Source organism: Epinephelus moara, chromosome 8 (assembly GCF_006386435.1).
Source record: "Epinephelus moara isolate mb chromosome 8, YSFRI_EMoa_1.0, whole genome shotgun sequence".
Taxonomy (NCBI): Eukaryota; Metazoa; Chordata; class Actinopteri; order Perciformes; family Serranidae; genus Epinephelus; species Epinephelus moara.
In genome coordinates this window covers 18,742,395-18,761,220 of record NC_065513.1, presented here as the reverse complement: position 1 = coordinate 18,761,220, position 18,826 = coordinate 18,742,395, and the positions used below count along the sequence as shown (strand labels likewise).

At 44.1% G+C, this 18,826-nt stretch overlaps 1 protein-coding gene across 12 annotated transcripts in view; it reads right to left on the bottom strand.

The window, feature by feature from the left end:
- The window catches only part of mef2cb (myocyte enhancer factor 2cb), a 72,065-nt gene that overhangs the window by 19,008 nt on the left and 34,231 nt on the right, over positions 1–18,826 (bottom strand). For all 12 annotated transcript variants that reach the window (XM_050050599.1, XM_050050598.1, XM_050050609.1 and 9 more), the window contains one exon: positions 10,531–10,734. In XM_050050599.1, coding sequence (XP_049906556.1) covers positions 10,531–10,734 — 204 coding nt within the window. The remainder of the gene's footprint in view (positions 1–10,530; positions 10,735–18,826) is intronic.

The following is an 18,826-nucleotide window of genomic DNA, read 5'->3' as shown; positions in this document are numbered from 1 at the left end:
TCTTTCTACCCCCATCTTTCTGTCTCAGTCTGCTGCTCAGTCTGTCTCCGTCTCCCTACCTCTGTCCTCTTCCCCTCGTTTCCTGCAATACTACCACGTCTCGACAGAAGCTTGAGTCAAAACACTGTTGGCTTGATGGGTACATCTTTATTTCTGATAGACTCGGGCTGGTTGATGGGTTGTGTTTGGAAAGAGCTCTGTTGCTGACCATTCCCCTCTGCAGTTATCTTGGCAGTGGCTGAAGGGTACGACACATTCAATATTGTGTTTATGGCTATTGGCGACAGCCAGGCCAGTGAATGTATTTCAATGTCTTCAACCCAATGGCTGACAGCATCCATGAAAAAAAACCTTCTACAAAAACAACCAGTTTATAATAGGCCTTTTATATCTTTGCCAACACTGTATGGTCTTCGGAATACACATACTATTGTGTGCAAAACCAAGACTTATGAAAGAAGATAGTATAGTACCAGAGTACAAAGAGCTCTCCCCAATAAATGCAGCAGTTTATGGTTCTGCAGTATATCTCAGCAGTCGATGGAAAACAAGTCGCTGACAGACGAGCACAATATAAAAGCATTAATAACTGTGCCACTTATGGTTAATCATGTTTGCTGTGCTGTTAAAATATAATAAAATTGTGCTGGAATAAACAGCTTTGCCTGGCAGGGTCTCAGCCTCTGTTTGTCACTATGTTAAAAATGGTCGAGAACAGATTGATTCACTCTGACTATCAGAGACATGACAGTATGCAAATTATACAGACCTGCTTTCAGGATGTGTGAGACTGTGTGTAGGTTGAGTGTGACCACAGGGTGCACCTACAGTATGCACTACAGTCTTTCCAGTAACTGGTTTAGGATCCAAAAGTGAATCACAATGGGATTTAAAAGGGCTCAAATAATCTGCGAGAAAATGTCATCTAAAGCTAGAGGCTGCAATAATTAAATAGGCTGTTTAAAATCAGACAGTGAAAACAAGTTTGAATGGAACACAGCTGGTTTAATGGTATCTGTGTACTGGTCTTGCACACTAACTCACAAACCCAATATTTAGATTATGTATTAGGGGGAAAAGGTGACTAAAAGTTTGGAAAACCACAGGACAACAGGGAGCTCCCTTGCTTTTACCAATTGACAAACTCAATTTCGTCAGAGCAGATTGGTAAAGAGCAATGTGGCTCGGTGTCAGTAGGGGTGAGGCAGTGGGGAGAAACACTGTCCCTTCCCATCACAAATAACAAGATGGAGGTGGTCATGAAGTGGACCCGCTGTGGATTAAGACCCCCCAGCACCGCTGCACAATGAGCACACTCAGGGTGGCCTTGCTGGCGGCAGTGATGGGGTAATAGTATGTTTGAGATGTGCTCTCATTCCCTTTATTTCTATTTCTTTTTCTTTTTCTGTCTGTCTGTCTGGCTTATTCTTACTTGCTCTCGTTTTTTTTTTTTTTTTGTCTCTCCCCCTCACTCTCTCTGTCTCTCTCGCTCACTCTTTCTTTCTCTCTGCTTTTCAGAGTGGAGGGAACATCAGAGGGATCAGGCTGGCTTAGCTTATTGGAAGCAGATGGCAGACCAAAGGCAAGAAGGCCACAGTTTCATGAAGCGTGGTTTGAACATGCCAGGACCATGTCGAGGGGCATGCCCATGGATGATGGCTACATGGTGTGTGCGAGTGTGTGTATGTGTGCGAGGGAGTATTTGGGGGGTGGTTGATTTTGTAGGTTACCAATCTGAGGAATGGGACCCCCAAATCACAGCCTGCCCCTGCCTGTTTTTTTTTTTTTTTTCAGTCATCATCTGTGCATCCCTTTGCACTGGTTGAGGCGACATTTGAAAAACTATGCATCAATGACTTTTCAGTGATTTGGTGGCTTTGAAGCCCCTTACTCCTAGTGCCCTGCTGCACTATAATCAAGAATCAAAGGCTGGCGCCTGGGATCCATCATCCCTGGCAAAGTGGTCGTGTGTTCAGTAATAACGCTGGCTAACTGTGTATGTAATTACTAGCTGTCTAGGGATTACTAGATTGACTAGACATAAAAAAGGGGAGTGAGAAGTAGAGCAAAAACTAGAGGAAAGTGTTAGGAGTAAGTGAGAGCGATAAGGTTCCTCCATGTGGCATTGCGATGGTGCATGTGCTAAAATCGCCATTAAGAAGAGCCCGCTGCAGACGAGAGCCCACTCACAGACAGACAGTCTTCGCTAGCCAGTACACAGCACAATACCAGATGGTGCAGTGTTTCCCATATGGAATAGACAAACACTAAGCACATGTCAGAATCCAACACTGTTTGCTACAGCAGCATCCCGGCCCTGGGAACAAAGTGGTCATTCACACTAGTCACTACACTGTATAATTACCCAGATAGACATTATGAGACACAATGCCAGCTCAGTGAAACTGGATAAAGAGGGCACTTATGTCTGCACCCTCAACATACCCATCTTTCATCCTGTCTATGCTCCAGTTGCATAATTTGCCTCTATTCAAATCAGAGAAATGAGAATGTGTCTTTATGTATTTTTGATTCAACATAAAAATCAATTTGCAAAATTGTGTGTGGAAATCACTTGTTCTTGCTTTGTACATTGTGATGCCACATGTGTGGTGTATTTCAGTTATTCACACATGTCCCCATGTGGCTGCACTGTGACATTATCAATAAAGGCTTTAATTAAATACTTTAAGTTATGATCAGATAGCAACAGCGTAACAGCCTCAGCAAAATGTCTCTTTCTCTTAGGGTGGCAAACTTGTAAAACTTCAAGTCCCCCCTCCAGACACCCTCTATTTCTTCTTTGTCCCCCGCACCAATCGTCACTTATCGTCTTTTGTCTCTCTGTCTCTTATCGCGTGGTGCCACAGCAGGAAAAGGGAGCCTGAGGGAGGCCTTGAGTAACAATGACCAGCCGGTTGACCTCTATACTGTGACCTTGAGTTTCCACACCCTGTCCAAAGCAGCAATCATGGCAGAGGAGGGGCTGAGGCCAGGGGGGAAGCTCCAGGCAGGGCAGGGAATGCCATCTATAAAAATAGATCTTCATTATTCTGAATTTTCCACAAATAGTTTCAAAGAACAAGGCATCATTTCATCTTAATGGCTGGCGTGAATTGTTTTGGGCTGTGTAGTGGAAAAGCCTTGCCTTTTGGCAGCGCGGCCTTAGAAGTGGCCTGCCTTTTTCACCGCTCCACACCACAGGGACCACATATTGGCACATTTCAAACATCTATTTTTAAAACCTCTTCTTGTTGTTGTGTGAGTACCTCAGACTTCCGCTTCGGCATATTGACCTTAAAAAACACCTCTGACAGAGATCCAAGTGCTACTTAGTTTCTTGTCTGGGGGTTCTGCTTTTCTGGGCAGCGGGCGTCTGATGTGGAATAAAATGCTAAGCCTGTAGATCATATACATTATCTGTCATCTTGCTTTTAGCCACTCTTAAGAAGTGGAAGAGGCATATAGTCTATAAAATAGGAACTCAGTAAACTTGGTCTCTTTATGTCTGAGGCTGGCGCCGCAGACAGATGTGTTCCAGCGTGCCAGCTTCAAAAGTTAGAGCAGATTGTGTGAGGAGACGAACTTGTTTGTGTGACAATGACACCTCTCAGGGTTCGTCTCTTGTAACAGAGGTAGATCAGCTGATTAAAATGCACTTAATTCTACTGACTATTAAATGTAGTTTCACTGTAATAGAAAAGTTCTCAAAAACACCCAGACAGGAAGCCTCTGTTTGGTAAAGTGTGGGGGTATAAAAACCAGTGAATTAAATAATAGGCTTCTTTATCCAAGGGATCAAATGTTTATAGGCACAGCAGGGCCTCAGATCAATGGTCTTATGCATGTGGTCGCCGAGGGCAACTCTTCACGGTCGGTCCTCAGAAGGAGAGACGGAGGCTGAATGAATACTCTGACACTTCGCTTACTCACTCCTCTGTTTCAAAAACAACCCCCACCCACCCTGTTTCAAACACAAGAAGGGGGGGAGAGAGGGAGAGAGAGATTCCATGCCTATTCTTCTACCCTCTCCCAGCAAGGACCGCCAGCAAGGCAACTATTTTTAGCCTCACCACACACTATTTTTAGACCACTACCACTTTTTGAGCCATTTATTAGACAAAAAAAAGAGCACATCAAATAAAAGAGCGTGATGGCGGTGGTTGTTTTGGGGGTGGTGCTTTATTTCAACCATCTAACGAACTAGTTTTATGTGAGTGTGTGACGGAAATGCAGAGACTAAACGTGGAGACTTTTTTTCTTTTGCTCTCTGCTCTTTGTCTCACCACGCTTCCCTATGCATTAGAACAACAATTTTCTATCTGATGCTTTAAGTCCACACCGAAGAGGACGGAGACGGGTGTTGACAGGAAAAGGAGGAGGACAAAGGCGCGCCTCTGTTTGTGGATTCACCACACTTTCAACACCGGAAAGATGTTACACATATGTATCATATGTGGTTGCTTGTTTGTTTTTTCCACCAACCTTACAGCTCGTCTGTAACTCTGCCAAAGACTTCCAGAGCCAACTTTCCCATTGTTAATAACGCATTAAGTATAAAGTGTGTGAAAAGTTATTGACAATTTCCCTCGCCCACTTGTTAACGTGTAATTTTCAACCCCATATACTAACTAGCATCGTTTTTTTTTTTTTGAAGATGCGCTGTGCACGACATGTCACCACTCTTTGTTTTAACAAACTGCGATGCTGCTAGCTTTCCAATGTCACAAGGTTAATTTACTTAGTCAGTCAAAGCAGCTTCAGACCTTAATCCTCAGCTCACCAGGAAAAACAAGCCGTGTTGCTGATCTCTTCGTCACTAGTAAACACTGAGGCACTGTGATCGCTGTGACAACCCCGCCCCTCACCTCCACCCCATGTTGCACCACACGTACCCTATCCTAAAGACCCTCCGAAAACGACTCCAAAGCAAATTACTGTGGACAACTGTGAGACAGGAGATATGATATGACTCCCTTATTTCTCTTGGATGCTGACACATGTCAAAGTCGTACAGGATAAATTAGTGAAGGCATTCAAGCCAGAGTAATTATACAGTATTTGAGAGCCATGAGAAGAAGTCATTCAGTGCGCTGATCAACACAGAAAACTCCTTAAGGCTAATGTTCTCCATGCTGTTTAGAAACCAAATAAGCACATAGAATAGCACACATGCTGGAAAATATTTTCACAAGAGCGAGGCAGAACATGAGCACACTGGCACTTCAGAGAGGGAGATCACATGTCCTGTTGACTTGAGAGAATATTATGAGAAAGCAGAGAAAAAGGTGTTTGAATTAATAAAGACAGGAATTTTTGAGGTAAATGACAGTGAAATCCGCCAAATTAGTCTCTGTAGTATTTGGAACGTGTGAAAAATCATGCGTTATTGCCAATTGAAACATTGTGCGAGGCATGTAATGATATGCTGCATTCGCTCGTTTTCTTTTTGCCATCTCCCAGACATACCTTCTTGATTTACTTTCTCTTTATGTTTCTTCATCTCCAACTCCACACCCCTCCTTACTTTCCCTCCCTCCCTCCCTCCCTCTCTCCCTCCAGTGGACTGTCACTGGGCTGAAATCACACCTGTGCTTCTCACACATCTCGGCACACGGGTGAAACATACGCAGGGTGAAACATGGTGAGGGAGCTTTGCTGAATCTCATTAGCCAAGCGGGTAGTCATTAACAGAATGACCTTTGGAAATAATTACCAGCCTTCCTCCCTCCATCCCTCTTTCCCTCCCTCCTTCTCTTCTCGCACTTATCCATCCCTCTGTCCCTCCCCTTCCCCCCCTCATTCAATAGTACCGTCTAGGTAAGGACAGAGGGAGAGAAAGGAGAAAAGAAGGGAGAGAAACGAGTTAAGGATGGGTGGTGAGGCAGGTCCCTGCTGCTGCTGTTTAAGATTACAGGGTGAGCTGAACTTTCAGATTAGGTTAATCTGCTGGAAATGGGATTGGCCAACGGCCTTTCCTCTGGCAGGTAGGCAGGCAGGCAGGCAGGCAGGTCAGCACAGCACCAAGAGGCATGTGCCATTCCATGTGATACTTGAGCCAATGGCATCAGAGTGTGCTGTGCTGGCTGAGGTCATCACAATGCCGTCAGCTCTGCAGGGTCCGAGCCAATTGTCACCGTGTATGTACACACGCATACACCCATGCAGTGCAGCCATTGCGAGCACACACTTAGACCAAACACACTTCCGCTGGTGTGTATATAAGCACAATACCGTGCATGCACATGGTACACACAAATATTACAGCAACCTTGCCTCTTTCCACTCAGGTATATCCAGGCATTGAGGGGATATAGCTCCCTATCACAGCTCACTCACTAACCCTTTAGTTGTTTCACAAACCTGTGTTCTTTGTTTCGACAGAGGGGAAAACAAACACATTGTGGAACAGGGATTTGGCACGGCCCAAGTGTGTTGTTGGATTTGGGGCCGTTCAATCACAGCAAGAACCAGCCAGCGCCGCTTAGGTTTGGGCTTGATCTGCAGTCATCGGGTGGGGAAAGAAAAGACTCTTTCATGTGCTATTGCAATTAACAACCCCCATACTGGCATAATAAATCACCAATAAGAGCTGCAAGTGATTGTTCTTACGCAGGAATAAAAAAGAGAGGAAAAAGCAGAGATAGATCTGTTCTCTTGTCATTTCCCAACACGGCTTCCCATTTCTCCTCTAATGCTGTTCGCATGTCCAGGAAACCGGCCTGGCAGACAGCAAGTATAGGAAATCTATCTGCATGTTTGACTGTTTTATCTGGAGCCAGACTCAGAGTGTACTGTAGACCTGCCAGGACGACACATTTGGACCCGGCTTGGACATCCAACGATGGGAGGATCCGCTTTCTGTGTTTGCTTTCATCAAGCTACGAGAGCCTAGATGAGCTTACATGTCTCTTTGAACAATTAGCAATTAATTAAGTGGACCTCCCCACTTGTTTATGTAACAGCTGATAACACCGTGTAGTGCATGTTTTATTACCATCTCTTGGGGGATTCTCAGCCACTTTAGATACCACTGTATCCTGCATGACTTACATGGAAGCATTCAGAACATTAAAAGTCCTACATTTGTTTCAGATTGCCACCTTCTTTTTGTAATTATTATGGGTTTCTGGATGTCATTTGTTGTGGATGTGACAGTAATAACGTGTAGCCATTCTGATTAGCAATGCTTCTTTTGTTTTACCACTTGTGCTCCGAAGAGGGTTAGCTTTGGTTTCTTCGTCTTTTGCTTTCACAGATATTTGTGGAAGTGTCATTCCCAGCTGAGACTGTTTTCAAGTGAGTCATCAAGACCTTCTTTACCACTCCTCTCGCTCCCTCTCTCTCAGTATCTCTTTCTTTCAACCCCCCTGTTTCGGTCTCTTACATGCATACACCCGTTGACCCCCACATAGATTCAACCTAATGCGGGAAAAAAAAATATCTTAGAGATTATACACGTACAAAAGAGAAGAGTGAGGGAGCGATGAAAAAAAAAAGCCCTCCAGCCTCTAGTAAACATGCTGTAGCTAGAGAGGCTGTGCAACGCTCTTAGTGCCACTCTCTCAACAACGCTAATTATCAACCAAAGACATGCTAATTACATAGAGCTTTATTGCTAATGTAGCAGGCCTCTATGCCAGCCGCCCACACTCTGAGCTCCGCTCCCCTACCTCTGCCTCTCCTCCCACTACACCTTCAGGCACAGCAGCAACAGAGGGAGAGGGATGCATGCAGTTTGTATACTTCTAAAGACAAGAGCTTTCTACAGATTTGAAATTAAATATGTCACATATCACATGTCATATTTAAAACCATATTGTTCCTCTGTGGGGGGATTTAATCTACACCCCTGAATCCAGCCCTTTATCTTGTTCTTGACCTCCTCCTCATCATCTTGCTATCACAACAGGAAGTCCGCTTCGATCCTGCCTCCCTCCAAACTCAACAACCCACCCACGTTCCTGCACCTGTGACGTAGCCTAGCAGCGGCACACAAGGCTCACAAGTCCCCCCCCACCCCCCCCCCGACACCACCACCGCCGCCGCCGTTCCCCTCACTCCCCCTCCCTCTCCACGCACCCTCCTCCCACCCCATGCTAAACGTGCTAGTGTCAGCCCTGTGGCCAATCCCGTTAGCACGCCGCAGCTAAGGCTGAAGGCCTCTTCAGATCGATTTCTCCCGCTGTGAGTCGCTCCGAGTCCTCCAGGGATCACAGTGTAGGTAGTGCTCCGCAGCACTCTCCCCCACTAGGCTCTTTAGCGTCTTCCCCTGACACGGCTGTTTACACGTTAGCCATCCTCTGCTCTCTAATGGAGACACAGTTAAAGAGAGAGCTTCAAAGCAGGGAGCTCTCGTCACAGGCACTTGCTGAAACATGTGACAACTCTCTTCGTAGGTTCAGCTGGGGCAGGGTAATACACTGACTACACAGTGGCTGAAGGGCTTGGTGCATAAAGGATATCAGTGCTTGCAGGCGCACAAGGGATATGAGTGGATGCTAAATGGGTTAATGTAAATGATATAATGCATAGAGGATTACTTTTTATCCCTTCTGATATACTTGGATATGATTAATTTTGCACAAACTGTGGCAATTCATATGGAGTTCTAATAAGACTCCAACTAAGCTTTGGGGACGCCGCATAGATGTAAACAGCTTTACTGGTTATTTAATGTTTTAGGCTTGCACATACTATTATAACTTTGACAAAACTGATCTCATGTTTTAAAAAGAATCCGAGTCTCAAAGCCTCAGCAACATTAACAATTCAAAAAAAGGCTCAATAATATGAATTATAGAAAGGGAATAAAAGCACACGCTACGCTGCAAAAAATAATAAGCTGTTATGCTTTATCTAGTGGATTTATTTGTGCTTCTAAATACTGTCCACGATAATGCACCCAGTCCATTCCCTTTGTTTTTGTCATTAAGGTTAGCCATACGTTGAGTGCTGTATCCCTTGATGTATGAGCTGCATTAACACACTACATATCTGACTGCACCGAACGGAAATGGCGATGGAACAAAAGCAATAATGACATCAGCGAACCACATTTATTTATGGTGGGGGTTTTTTTTAACCTCCAGACATGATATGAAGGAAGAGGTGATTATATAAAGGGATGGGAATAATGTAAGACGAAATCTATTCCAAAGCAAAAGACATTTCATACCAACGCGAAAATGCAAAAGGTTTGTAGTCAGGTGCAGAGTGCCATCTGGAATAGCAGGACTGTTCCCGGTGGGCCTGTCCACCCGTGGGCGGGCGACAAGCCCAGCAACACCCATATGATATAAAAACATGTCCCATGCTGTTTGATCCTGTGTTAGACTGGCCAGCCAGCTCCATAGGTACCTTGCTAACGATATATATTCATTATTTCTCACCAGGTCCCCACTTTTTCTTTTGTTTTCTTTTTAATCCTTATCTTACAATAACTATAGCGCTGCGCATGTTGCCATCAGGTGCCTGTTGAATTACCAATGTGCATGCACATATGGACACAGTAAAGGGTTTTCTGTGACCTTTAAGCTGCCTAAATTATACATGTTGGATTTATTATCATTTTTCTTTTATAACCATATATACAGTAAAAAAAATAAATTACAAAAAAACCTTCTATTAAATGTAATGTCGCAGGAATAAAAAATGCCATCTGAATATGCATTTTATCACAATACAGTATAACCATCATATTGCTTTTGTGTGTCCATGTAACAAGCAGACAAAGAATATTAAATGTACTGTATGTGATATTTTTGCACCGTTGAAAAATGTTATGTATTCAACACGACTTTGTGGGACAGGTGCAGTTTAATCATCGAGCACGGTGTGAGTGTAAATGTGTGTGCGCAAGAGAACGGGATAAACTCTGCATGAATGCATGCATGTCTGTGTGTGTGTGGCCCACCGGGTTTGCCAGAGCTACAGTGTGAATGTTGCATAACAGGTTCATGTTGAGAGCTTAAGGATCCTGGAGGGTGCCAGCGTCATTTCCTGCTTTATCTACCTGCCTACTGGCTGGCCTGACAGCGCCGTTTAACATCGCCTTGAGCCACACGAGCGACATGTGTCCAAAGCAAGTCAGATCAACATCCTCATCTAAGAGGCACATCAATGGTGACAAGACACCAAGGGCAGGGGTTGGTGACTATACACCGTAGGGGATAGTCTGAAAGATCCGGATCAATGATAAGCTACCACTTTTGCGTCACAAAGAACACACAACACAAGGAGGCAATTTAAATAGACATGTTTTCTTGAAACAGATGATACACTGTGAGTATTCAAATGCCTTAAAAGTGACTGATATTGGGAATGCATCTTCGGGGAAGACTATGAGAGCATTTCTGACACTATGTTAGGTGTAAAGACCAAAAGAGAGAAGTAAGGGTTGCTGAATGAGTCACAAATGCTGCAACCATCTGTCTGCTTGTGTGTTTGCATGTGTCTGTGCATGCCACCGTCCTCCCGTGCATCTGTGAGCGCATGCATGTGCGCCGTCCGCGTTTTCTTGTAACTCACCTCCACAATATCAGAGTTGGTCCTGCTCTCGTGGGGCTCGTTGTACTCGGTGTATTTAAGCAGGACCTTGTCCATGTCTGTGCTGGCGTACTGGAACAGCTTGTTGGTGCTATTGAAGATGATCAGGGCGATCTCACAGTCACACAGCACACTCAGCTCATACGCCTTCTTCATCAGGCCAAACTTTCGCTTCGTAAATGTCACCTGGGTAAAAGAAAGGAGACAAAAGATAATTCACAATGAGGGGGTGAGGATTTATGTGTTAACATATAGTGTCACTGAACTGAATTTCACCTACGTATCTACAAATCAATAAATCTTCCTGACTTGTAGTCATCATTTATATATCGAAAAAAAACATCCCCCACCCTCGACATAAATAGGAGTCTGACTGAACGACTTTTCCTTTTTAAAATGAGTAATTCACAGGGAATTAAACGAAAGTGAAGTCTGCTGATGGTTCAACGCCCTCTGACTGTACCACCCCTCCACCATACCAGGGAAAAAGAGAAAAAAGAAAAAAAAAGCTGGGCTTGTTTTTAAGGAACTGAAAATACTCTGTCTCAGACAGATAACGGTAAAGAAGATCAGTTGTTGCTCGTACATCAAAGAGCACAAAGGTTCATCATGGAACATATGTCACAATAAATCGGCCCTTTCATTGTCTCACTCCTACGTTTTTTTGCAAAAGAAATACACACACCTATTACTATTGTAATCTAAAAAAAACCAGCTGAGGCATTTTCTCAGAGTGACATTAACACACATTGTTCAGTTGTTTTGTTGCCCAATTAACCGCCTCTCATAGTGAATAACAAGCGATTGATATAAATAACGGATGGGTTCCCTGACTGTGCTTGAAGCTATTTGTGAGTGCTCAGATAGTGACGATGCACTCAACTTAAACCACAGAAACTGTCTTCTCTAATGGGGCCTTTTCTCTCTCTCTCTCTCTCTCTCTTTCTCTCTCTCTCTGGGTATCTCTAAGTGCGTGTGTGTTTGTGTGAATGTGTGGCCCAAGACTGGTACCTTTAATAACACACGCATACAAGTGCCCACATTGTCAAAATAGAGCAGCCTCTATTCCTCTATTGTTTGGATCAAAACTAGAGCAGTGAAAGTGAGTTAATTCCAGTGAGCTGCACCTGGTTTCTTTTCCAAGCCATGTGTGCGAGCTCTTTGGCTGTATGGGAAAACGAAAAAAAAAACCAAAAAAAAAAACCTGCCACTGCCAGCTTTCTTCTCTGAGCAACACTGCTTTTTTTATATTGAACTTTCTTTCATTTCCTTCTGCGAGTGTGTGTATTATTTACATTGGAGATCTGTATTGACAAAGCTTTTTTTTTTTGAACAGAGGGGAAATACTGCCAGAACTGTGCCCAGCTGGTAGCTAATGATCTCAGTTTGTTGATTAACTGCATGTTTGTCTATTCTCTTCTGACACTTAAGTGGGCCAAAAAACACAGAATGAAAACCTCCCAACACTCAGTTAAACATGCTCTGAATACAATTATAAAGGCTTTAACCGTGGGCTATAAAAACCTTTACAAAGAAAGCCTGTGTGTGTGGCACATCGGGGTAATGCATGAATAGATTTGCGGCATAAATCTATCACGCATTGCCCTTCACATTTTCTCTTTACAACTGCGAGGTCTGAAAGGGGAGATAGGGTTGAATGGATATTGATAGATAGTTTTGGATTTCCTGAAATCATATCTCCCAGGATGCACCAGAGAAACTGAATATCAAACTATCCCTCACCTCCACCCTGTCTTTCTCCCTGTCTCCCTCACCACTCAGAATGGGTGAAACCTTGCATGAACTGCTGTATCCTGGACCAGCTTCCCCCCCTTAAAAGTTTTCCAGTGATGTCATCGCGTCACGCCGAGCTGTGTGTCAGACAACGAGGGCTGAAACCAGAGACACGGACGGCATTCTAACTCCTTACAAACAAGCGTATGCAATGTCAGGTTCTGCACCTCGGTACAAACACGCATTTGATTCACCGACGACATCAGGAGAGAAAACTCCCCTGGGCTTTAAATACCATGCTGACATTTACACAGTCATACTGAAAAGTGAAAAAAATAAAACAAGTCTCATTCTTAACACTGTAGGATCAAAAGGCATCTTGTGACAATAAGATTAATTGTCATATCCAAGCCCACTCTGAGATGTACCGTCCAAAACTGAAACATGTGCACCCTAAAGAGCTCTGCCTGCCTTACAAGCACAGCGCCACAGAACAAATCGCACATGAGCGAGTGAATAAGATGACAGGACTGTAGGACATAAGGTCAAAGCAGACTGTTCAGGAACAGGACATGTGGAGTGTTGTCTTCCCCTGGTGTTTTGATGCAAGGGGCACCGGGGCGAACGCAGGACACAGCTAGCTGCCGGCCCAGCTCCGTTATCACCCACTCACTCAGTCACACACTCTGCTGGGGCCATTAATGTTTCAAAAGGTGGCACGTGGCGCACACAGTGGGCTGGGTGTGAGTCCCAGAGGTCCAGAGCAGCTGGTCTCAAAGGGGAGGTCCACAAACGCTGGCTCGGATCGCTCGCATATTAGCGGACCACTTGCAAACATCAGCACAACCACACACACACACAAACGCAGCAGTGTTTTTTTTCTAAGTTTTACTTGGAAGACACTTCTTCGCTGCTTCTCGTTTCAAAAGAAAAGCAGAATCCAATCAAAGTTGTCTCGAGCCTCACACTTTAAATGAGGAACTTTGCGTTCCCACATATTATGATTCGCACATAGACTGACTTTAACAACACCACAGGAAGAGAATGAGTGTGATTATGAAAAGCCTTAACTGACCAAACAATAACACCTACATAAATATCACACCGCACCCCCACATCTCAATCTGACACGTACAACCTGCTACCTCCAAATCACATATATTACTAATGCTATGCACATACATCCATAAATACACGGGCATGCATATACAGTGCAAGCTCGCCTGTGCAACTACACACATCTTAAACGACAGTTGGCTTGCACATAAATGCTGTCCTGATGGTAAATACTGGTGCAAAACATCATGTGGGATGTGCTAATTTGTGCTGTACCTCAGCTATGCAATTTTTATGTTCAGTGTTCAATTTCACTGCTTGAGGTTGCTCTGTCGTGACTCCGTGGCCTCACATGATGCCGTCATGTGCCCATCCACATTCAAGCTGGTGTTGTCACCACTGGCCTTTCCTGTGCTTGCTCAAAACAGCTCTCGGCCCACACAGCAAACTACTGTAGCGTGTTGGACTCATATTCGAGGAGTGACTGCTCTGCACTCTGAGTGGGTACAAACAGATGCTGTGAATGGCACACCTGAACCACAAACATTTACAGTTATCTGACAGTGAAAGAACCCGTGTTTCTGAGATTGTGTAAAGGAGCTAATTATTTTTTATATCTTATATCTAATTATACTTCGAATATGCTCAAGGCCCTGTTATTCTGATGTTGGTGTATAGCCTTTGGATTTACTTTGACTCTATCTTTTCTTTCACTGAATGAGGCCTCTGTCCTTGTTCAGAAAAAAAAAAAAAAAAAAACTTTGTAAACCACCCGTATGTCAGTGTGGGTGTAATCTTCCAGTTTCCTTGGTCGGTGGGTGCTGTTAGCCACACCACTATGTTAATAACAGAGAACATGACGTTACAGCACATGTGCAACTGTGCGTCCTGGTAATAGGGACCAGTGTAAGTGTGTGAGTGTGAAATCAACTGTGTCTTTTCACAGTAAATTGGTAACCAGGGTGTGAAACCTATCTTCACACGCACACACACATACAGACAGGAAAATTTTGTAGACCATTTTTGGCAGTCGCTGAGGTAAAGACCAAATCATGGCATAATGGGACACTTAACTTTCAAACTGTCATTGTTGTACGCGTCTCGGACAGTCTCTGTGTATTCCTGTGAAGTGGTCGCAATCTAAAATTCTCAACCTCACACCCACTCTGTATAAAAAAAAAAAAGATGCAATACATGTTTAACACTATGCATCCTGGCTCTGTGTCTACAGCAGAGGAAACGTTGAGAGTTTTGGCCTGAATTTATTAAAGTGTCCTTCAGTTTTTGTGCTAGGAAACATCTTAAACAAGCAACACAAAACAGTTTAACCTTCTAAGAGAGTACTCAGTTTTGGAAAAACTTGTAGCAACAATAAGAGATAGCACAAAATTTTCTTTCAAAATTTGAGATCCTTTCTTCGACCAAAACACCCCCACCCTCCCACCACCACATGTCTACTGATATTATATACATAAATGCCTTCTTTTTACATGCTACACAATGTAACTTTCACTTACTTTGGCACACACTCAGCACTCACTCATAAGCAGAAGCATCGTGAACATTCACTGTAGACTCATAGTGACACAAAAGCCTTAGTCGTTCACCCCTATCCTCCTCCACAACCCCATCCCAAGAGAGATTCAGACTCATGCACACACAAATGCACTCAGACACACACCCCTGTAAACACCTAAACGTGTTATCATCACATTTCCTTTCACAGCGTATTCCTCTTTTTTTGTAAATTTTCATTCAACCCCGTTTTTAATTAATTTCTTTCATTCTTTCTTTCTTTGTCTTCTCTCTACATGTGTAGTTTTTATGTGTATGCTATCACTGGAAAATGACCAATAAAAAAATATTTATAAAAATTAAATGATCAGTTTTGGGAGAAAAACGCCCAGGATAAACAGAGGGACAAAAAGAAAAGGAGGGATTGTGGCCGATTCTCTGCCACATGGGTGAGAGGGGAGAGAGAAAGAGGGGAGGGAGGGAGGAGGAGGAGGAGGAGGAGGGAGGGAGAAGAGAGGGGGCGGACGCACAGGAAGCACATTTGTATGCATTTCCTCTCATAACAGGAAGAGGCCAGTGGCTTCCCCTTCACAATGGCTTCGCTTCTGCTTCCCACCTCCTGCCTGCTTCCCTGGGGGAGGAGGAGGTGGAGGAAGAGGAGGAGTGGAGAGACAGGCACCAAAAACTGCTGGTTAGCAAACCAAACATGGCCGTGTGGGGACACACACACACACACACACACACACACACACACACACACACATGACACACACACACACACACACACACACACACACACACATGCAAGCGCGCGCACATACACACATAGATGTCAGTCAGCTATGGAGCAGCACGATTTGTCTTGAGACAAACACTTATCCCATTGTCAGGGGCCAAGCAGGAAGACATGGGCTTACGCAAAAGGAATAAGAGGAGCCCAAGACCTGGGTCTGAACTCTGCCTCACAGCCAAAGAAGCTGTTAAGAGGGGCATTACGACAAAAGAGGCTTTGTCCCACCTCTATGCTTTGCTCTTCTCTCTCCTCAAAACCCCACTTATCATCCTTTTTCAGAGAGCCTTCATTATACAGTAGGAACAGGAGGCAGCATGCTCCAAACATTTCTTCGTCCGGCTTCTGATTCAAAAGCGTCCACTTTGAGGAGTTAAAAGCTAACCTACGGACCTGATTGAGCGGTGTCTTAATTGTGCCGATTTTAGTTATAGGTGTCTTAAAATACAGTTTAGATTGTTCTTCTTAACAGAACTTGTAATTACACTTCAGGACATCACTGTAATGGCTGGCTAGGCTCCTTCTCTGTATGCTCCTGTTTATGCTGAAAAACCGCAACTGGAAAAGGATATGCCCACTGACTGAAGAAAAAAAAGTGGATGTTACATCGCGAGGCCCAAGTTAGTGGCCGGAATGACAAAAATAACTTTGTTGTCATCCATGTGAGGTGGATTCACTTTTGTCGTGGCACTGAGGCTGACACTGTATACTTAAGGCACATCATTTTCACTTTTTAACAATTTACACTTAAAAAAACAAAAAACAAAAAAAAACAAGAGTAGATTGGTTTAAACTGATTTTCACACAGATTGTATGTCCCCGCACATCTAATTGCTTCAGTAATTTCTGCTGCAGGAAGACCCTATTAACCCCGGTTTTCACTAAATGAAGTCTTCTTATGACAAGCACAGCTCAGAATTAGTTTCTAGTAGTAAAAAGGGAAGAGCAATGTGAAGGGGAGATTTAAGCGAGCTGTAGTGCAACAAATGTTTTCCAAAAGTTTCGGAAATTTTTGCTTTTTTTTTTTCATTCAAAATACACGCTGATAAATACCTCTATTTTGAAAATAAAAGCAACAAAATGAGCACTATACAAAGGAAAGGAATGAGAGGAAGCTATACAGACCATTAAGACTTGCAGTGAGAGGAAATTAGAGAGGTGAGGTGAGAGAGTGAAATGAACCATGTGAAAAACATGTGAATGAGAAACGAAACAAGCCATACGTTGAGGAGGCAAAGGAGAGTAAAAATACAGCAGAGAGAAGGTGAGAGCTTAGTGAGCCCTTTTCAGGTGAGGTCTCGAAGCGCTGAACATATGACAGAGAGGAGCGCCGCGCACCGTGGTACAAGGAGGAGATGGTAGAAGGTGGGAAACAGGGAATTAGAGGAGGGGTGCAGGGGTGAGGGAGCTACCCTGTGGGCCTCATTATTTTCCTGCTGTTAATTTCACTCGCACATTTTCTCACCCCGGTGCTGTTGATTGGAGAGAAGAATGCTTCGTCGCAGAAACAAAAAGACCCCTTATTTCAGCTGCAGCGCTGCAGTTAACATGGTGAGGGGAGAGAGAAGCGGCGCATGCAGGAGGGCAGGAAGATATAAAAAACATGTCTTTTTTTTTTTTTTTTAATCTCTTCCAGCCAAGTATGTGTTAGTGTGACTGTTGTTGGTGGGAGCTGGGAGATCCTGTTGTTTTACTTCCTGTCACTGATGACCTGATCCATGTTTAACCTTTGGCCCTGGGTCCCTTCCCCATTGGAAACCACATGTCCCACACAAACACACACACACACACATACACACAGATTTTCACAAACAAGTCATCCTAAATTAAGCCCACTGAGTGTACTGGCTGGAGAGGTAACACTAATTAGAGCCAGTTGCAGTAAATTAGTCGATCCCCAAGACCGACTCCAGAGAGATAGATGCGTTTTCGATGTGTACATGTGTTTACGAGCATGCATTTGTCTACGCTGCGGAAACAAGACACTAAATATACCATCTAAGTATGTGTCTGAGTGTATAATCTGCTATGTCTCAAATCTATGCGCACACACACACACACCTGTGCATGCATCTTGTACTGTAGGTGTGTGCCTATCTGTGTGTGTGCTAGCTGGGGCAGGAGAGTCCGCTCTCTGTGTGCAGCCCAAGAGTTTATGGCACAGGGGGCTCTTTCATGTGCCCGAGGCTGGGAGAGGGTCTGAGTGGTCGGGGGGCTTGGAGCCAGGGCTCACACACTACTGCCCACTGTCCAGAGCTCCGGGCAGCCAGTCAACGCCAGGGAGGCCTGGCCCTTCTGCCCCTGCTCTGGGGAAGTGTTTCGGGGCCTGGGGGTGGCAGCCCAAAGTGGCCGCCCAGAGAGAGCCAGGCCCTGTGCCCACTGTGATACTGCTGCTGCAGGGAGGGCAAGGGTGGGGAGGCAGTGTGGCCCTGTAGGTGGCAAGGTAGCGTTGACAGCCACACAGAGTGGTGCCACTCCAAAGTGGACTGCAATATGAAGAGTGGTTGTAGACATGTAAGAATCAGGGGGAATGTTACAATAGCTTTATACTGGTATATTCTATACTATACTATATTCTGTTTTATACATCTTAATGAGCTGTTGGATATTAATGTCAAACAACTATCACTGAAAACTATATTTATATTTTTAAACATCATAAAACCAATATCAATCTTTAAACACAGAGAGAAGCTTTAAGAAGACTTAATGCAAACCTTTTTAGACATAAAACAGTAAAGTATGTAAAGAATCTGAGGTTAAAAGCAACGCTATACAAATTCCTCTGGTGTTTATTTGGCTTGGGCTCTGGGACATTTCCTCAAAAAGGAAGTGAAAATATGCAAAGCCAAAGCTTCCGTTTTTTTGGTTTTTTTTTTCTTAAGAAGAAAATTTTAGTTTCTGTGTCTGTCTTGTGATGTCCGCCTCTACAAAATGCGGTGATGTCACTTATTTAGGCCTTAGGTTGAATGACACCGAATAGCATATGCTCAGCGTGCATGCGGTGCTTTCCACATGACTGGGTGACATCATCTCAGTAGGGATCGCTATTCCACTAAAACAAACAACTAAATGAGTAATCTATCATATCAGAGATCAAAACAACAAAATCCAGTGATATATTGATTTTCCTTTCCCTGAACCCTTTCTCCCTCCTCTCCTCTCCTCCCTCCTCCTCCTCTC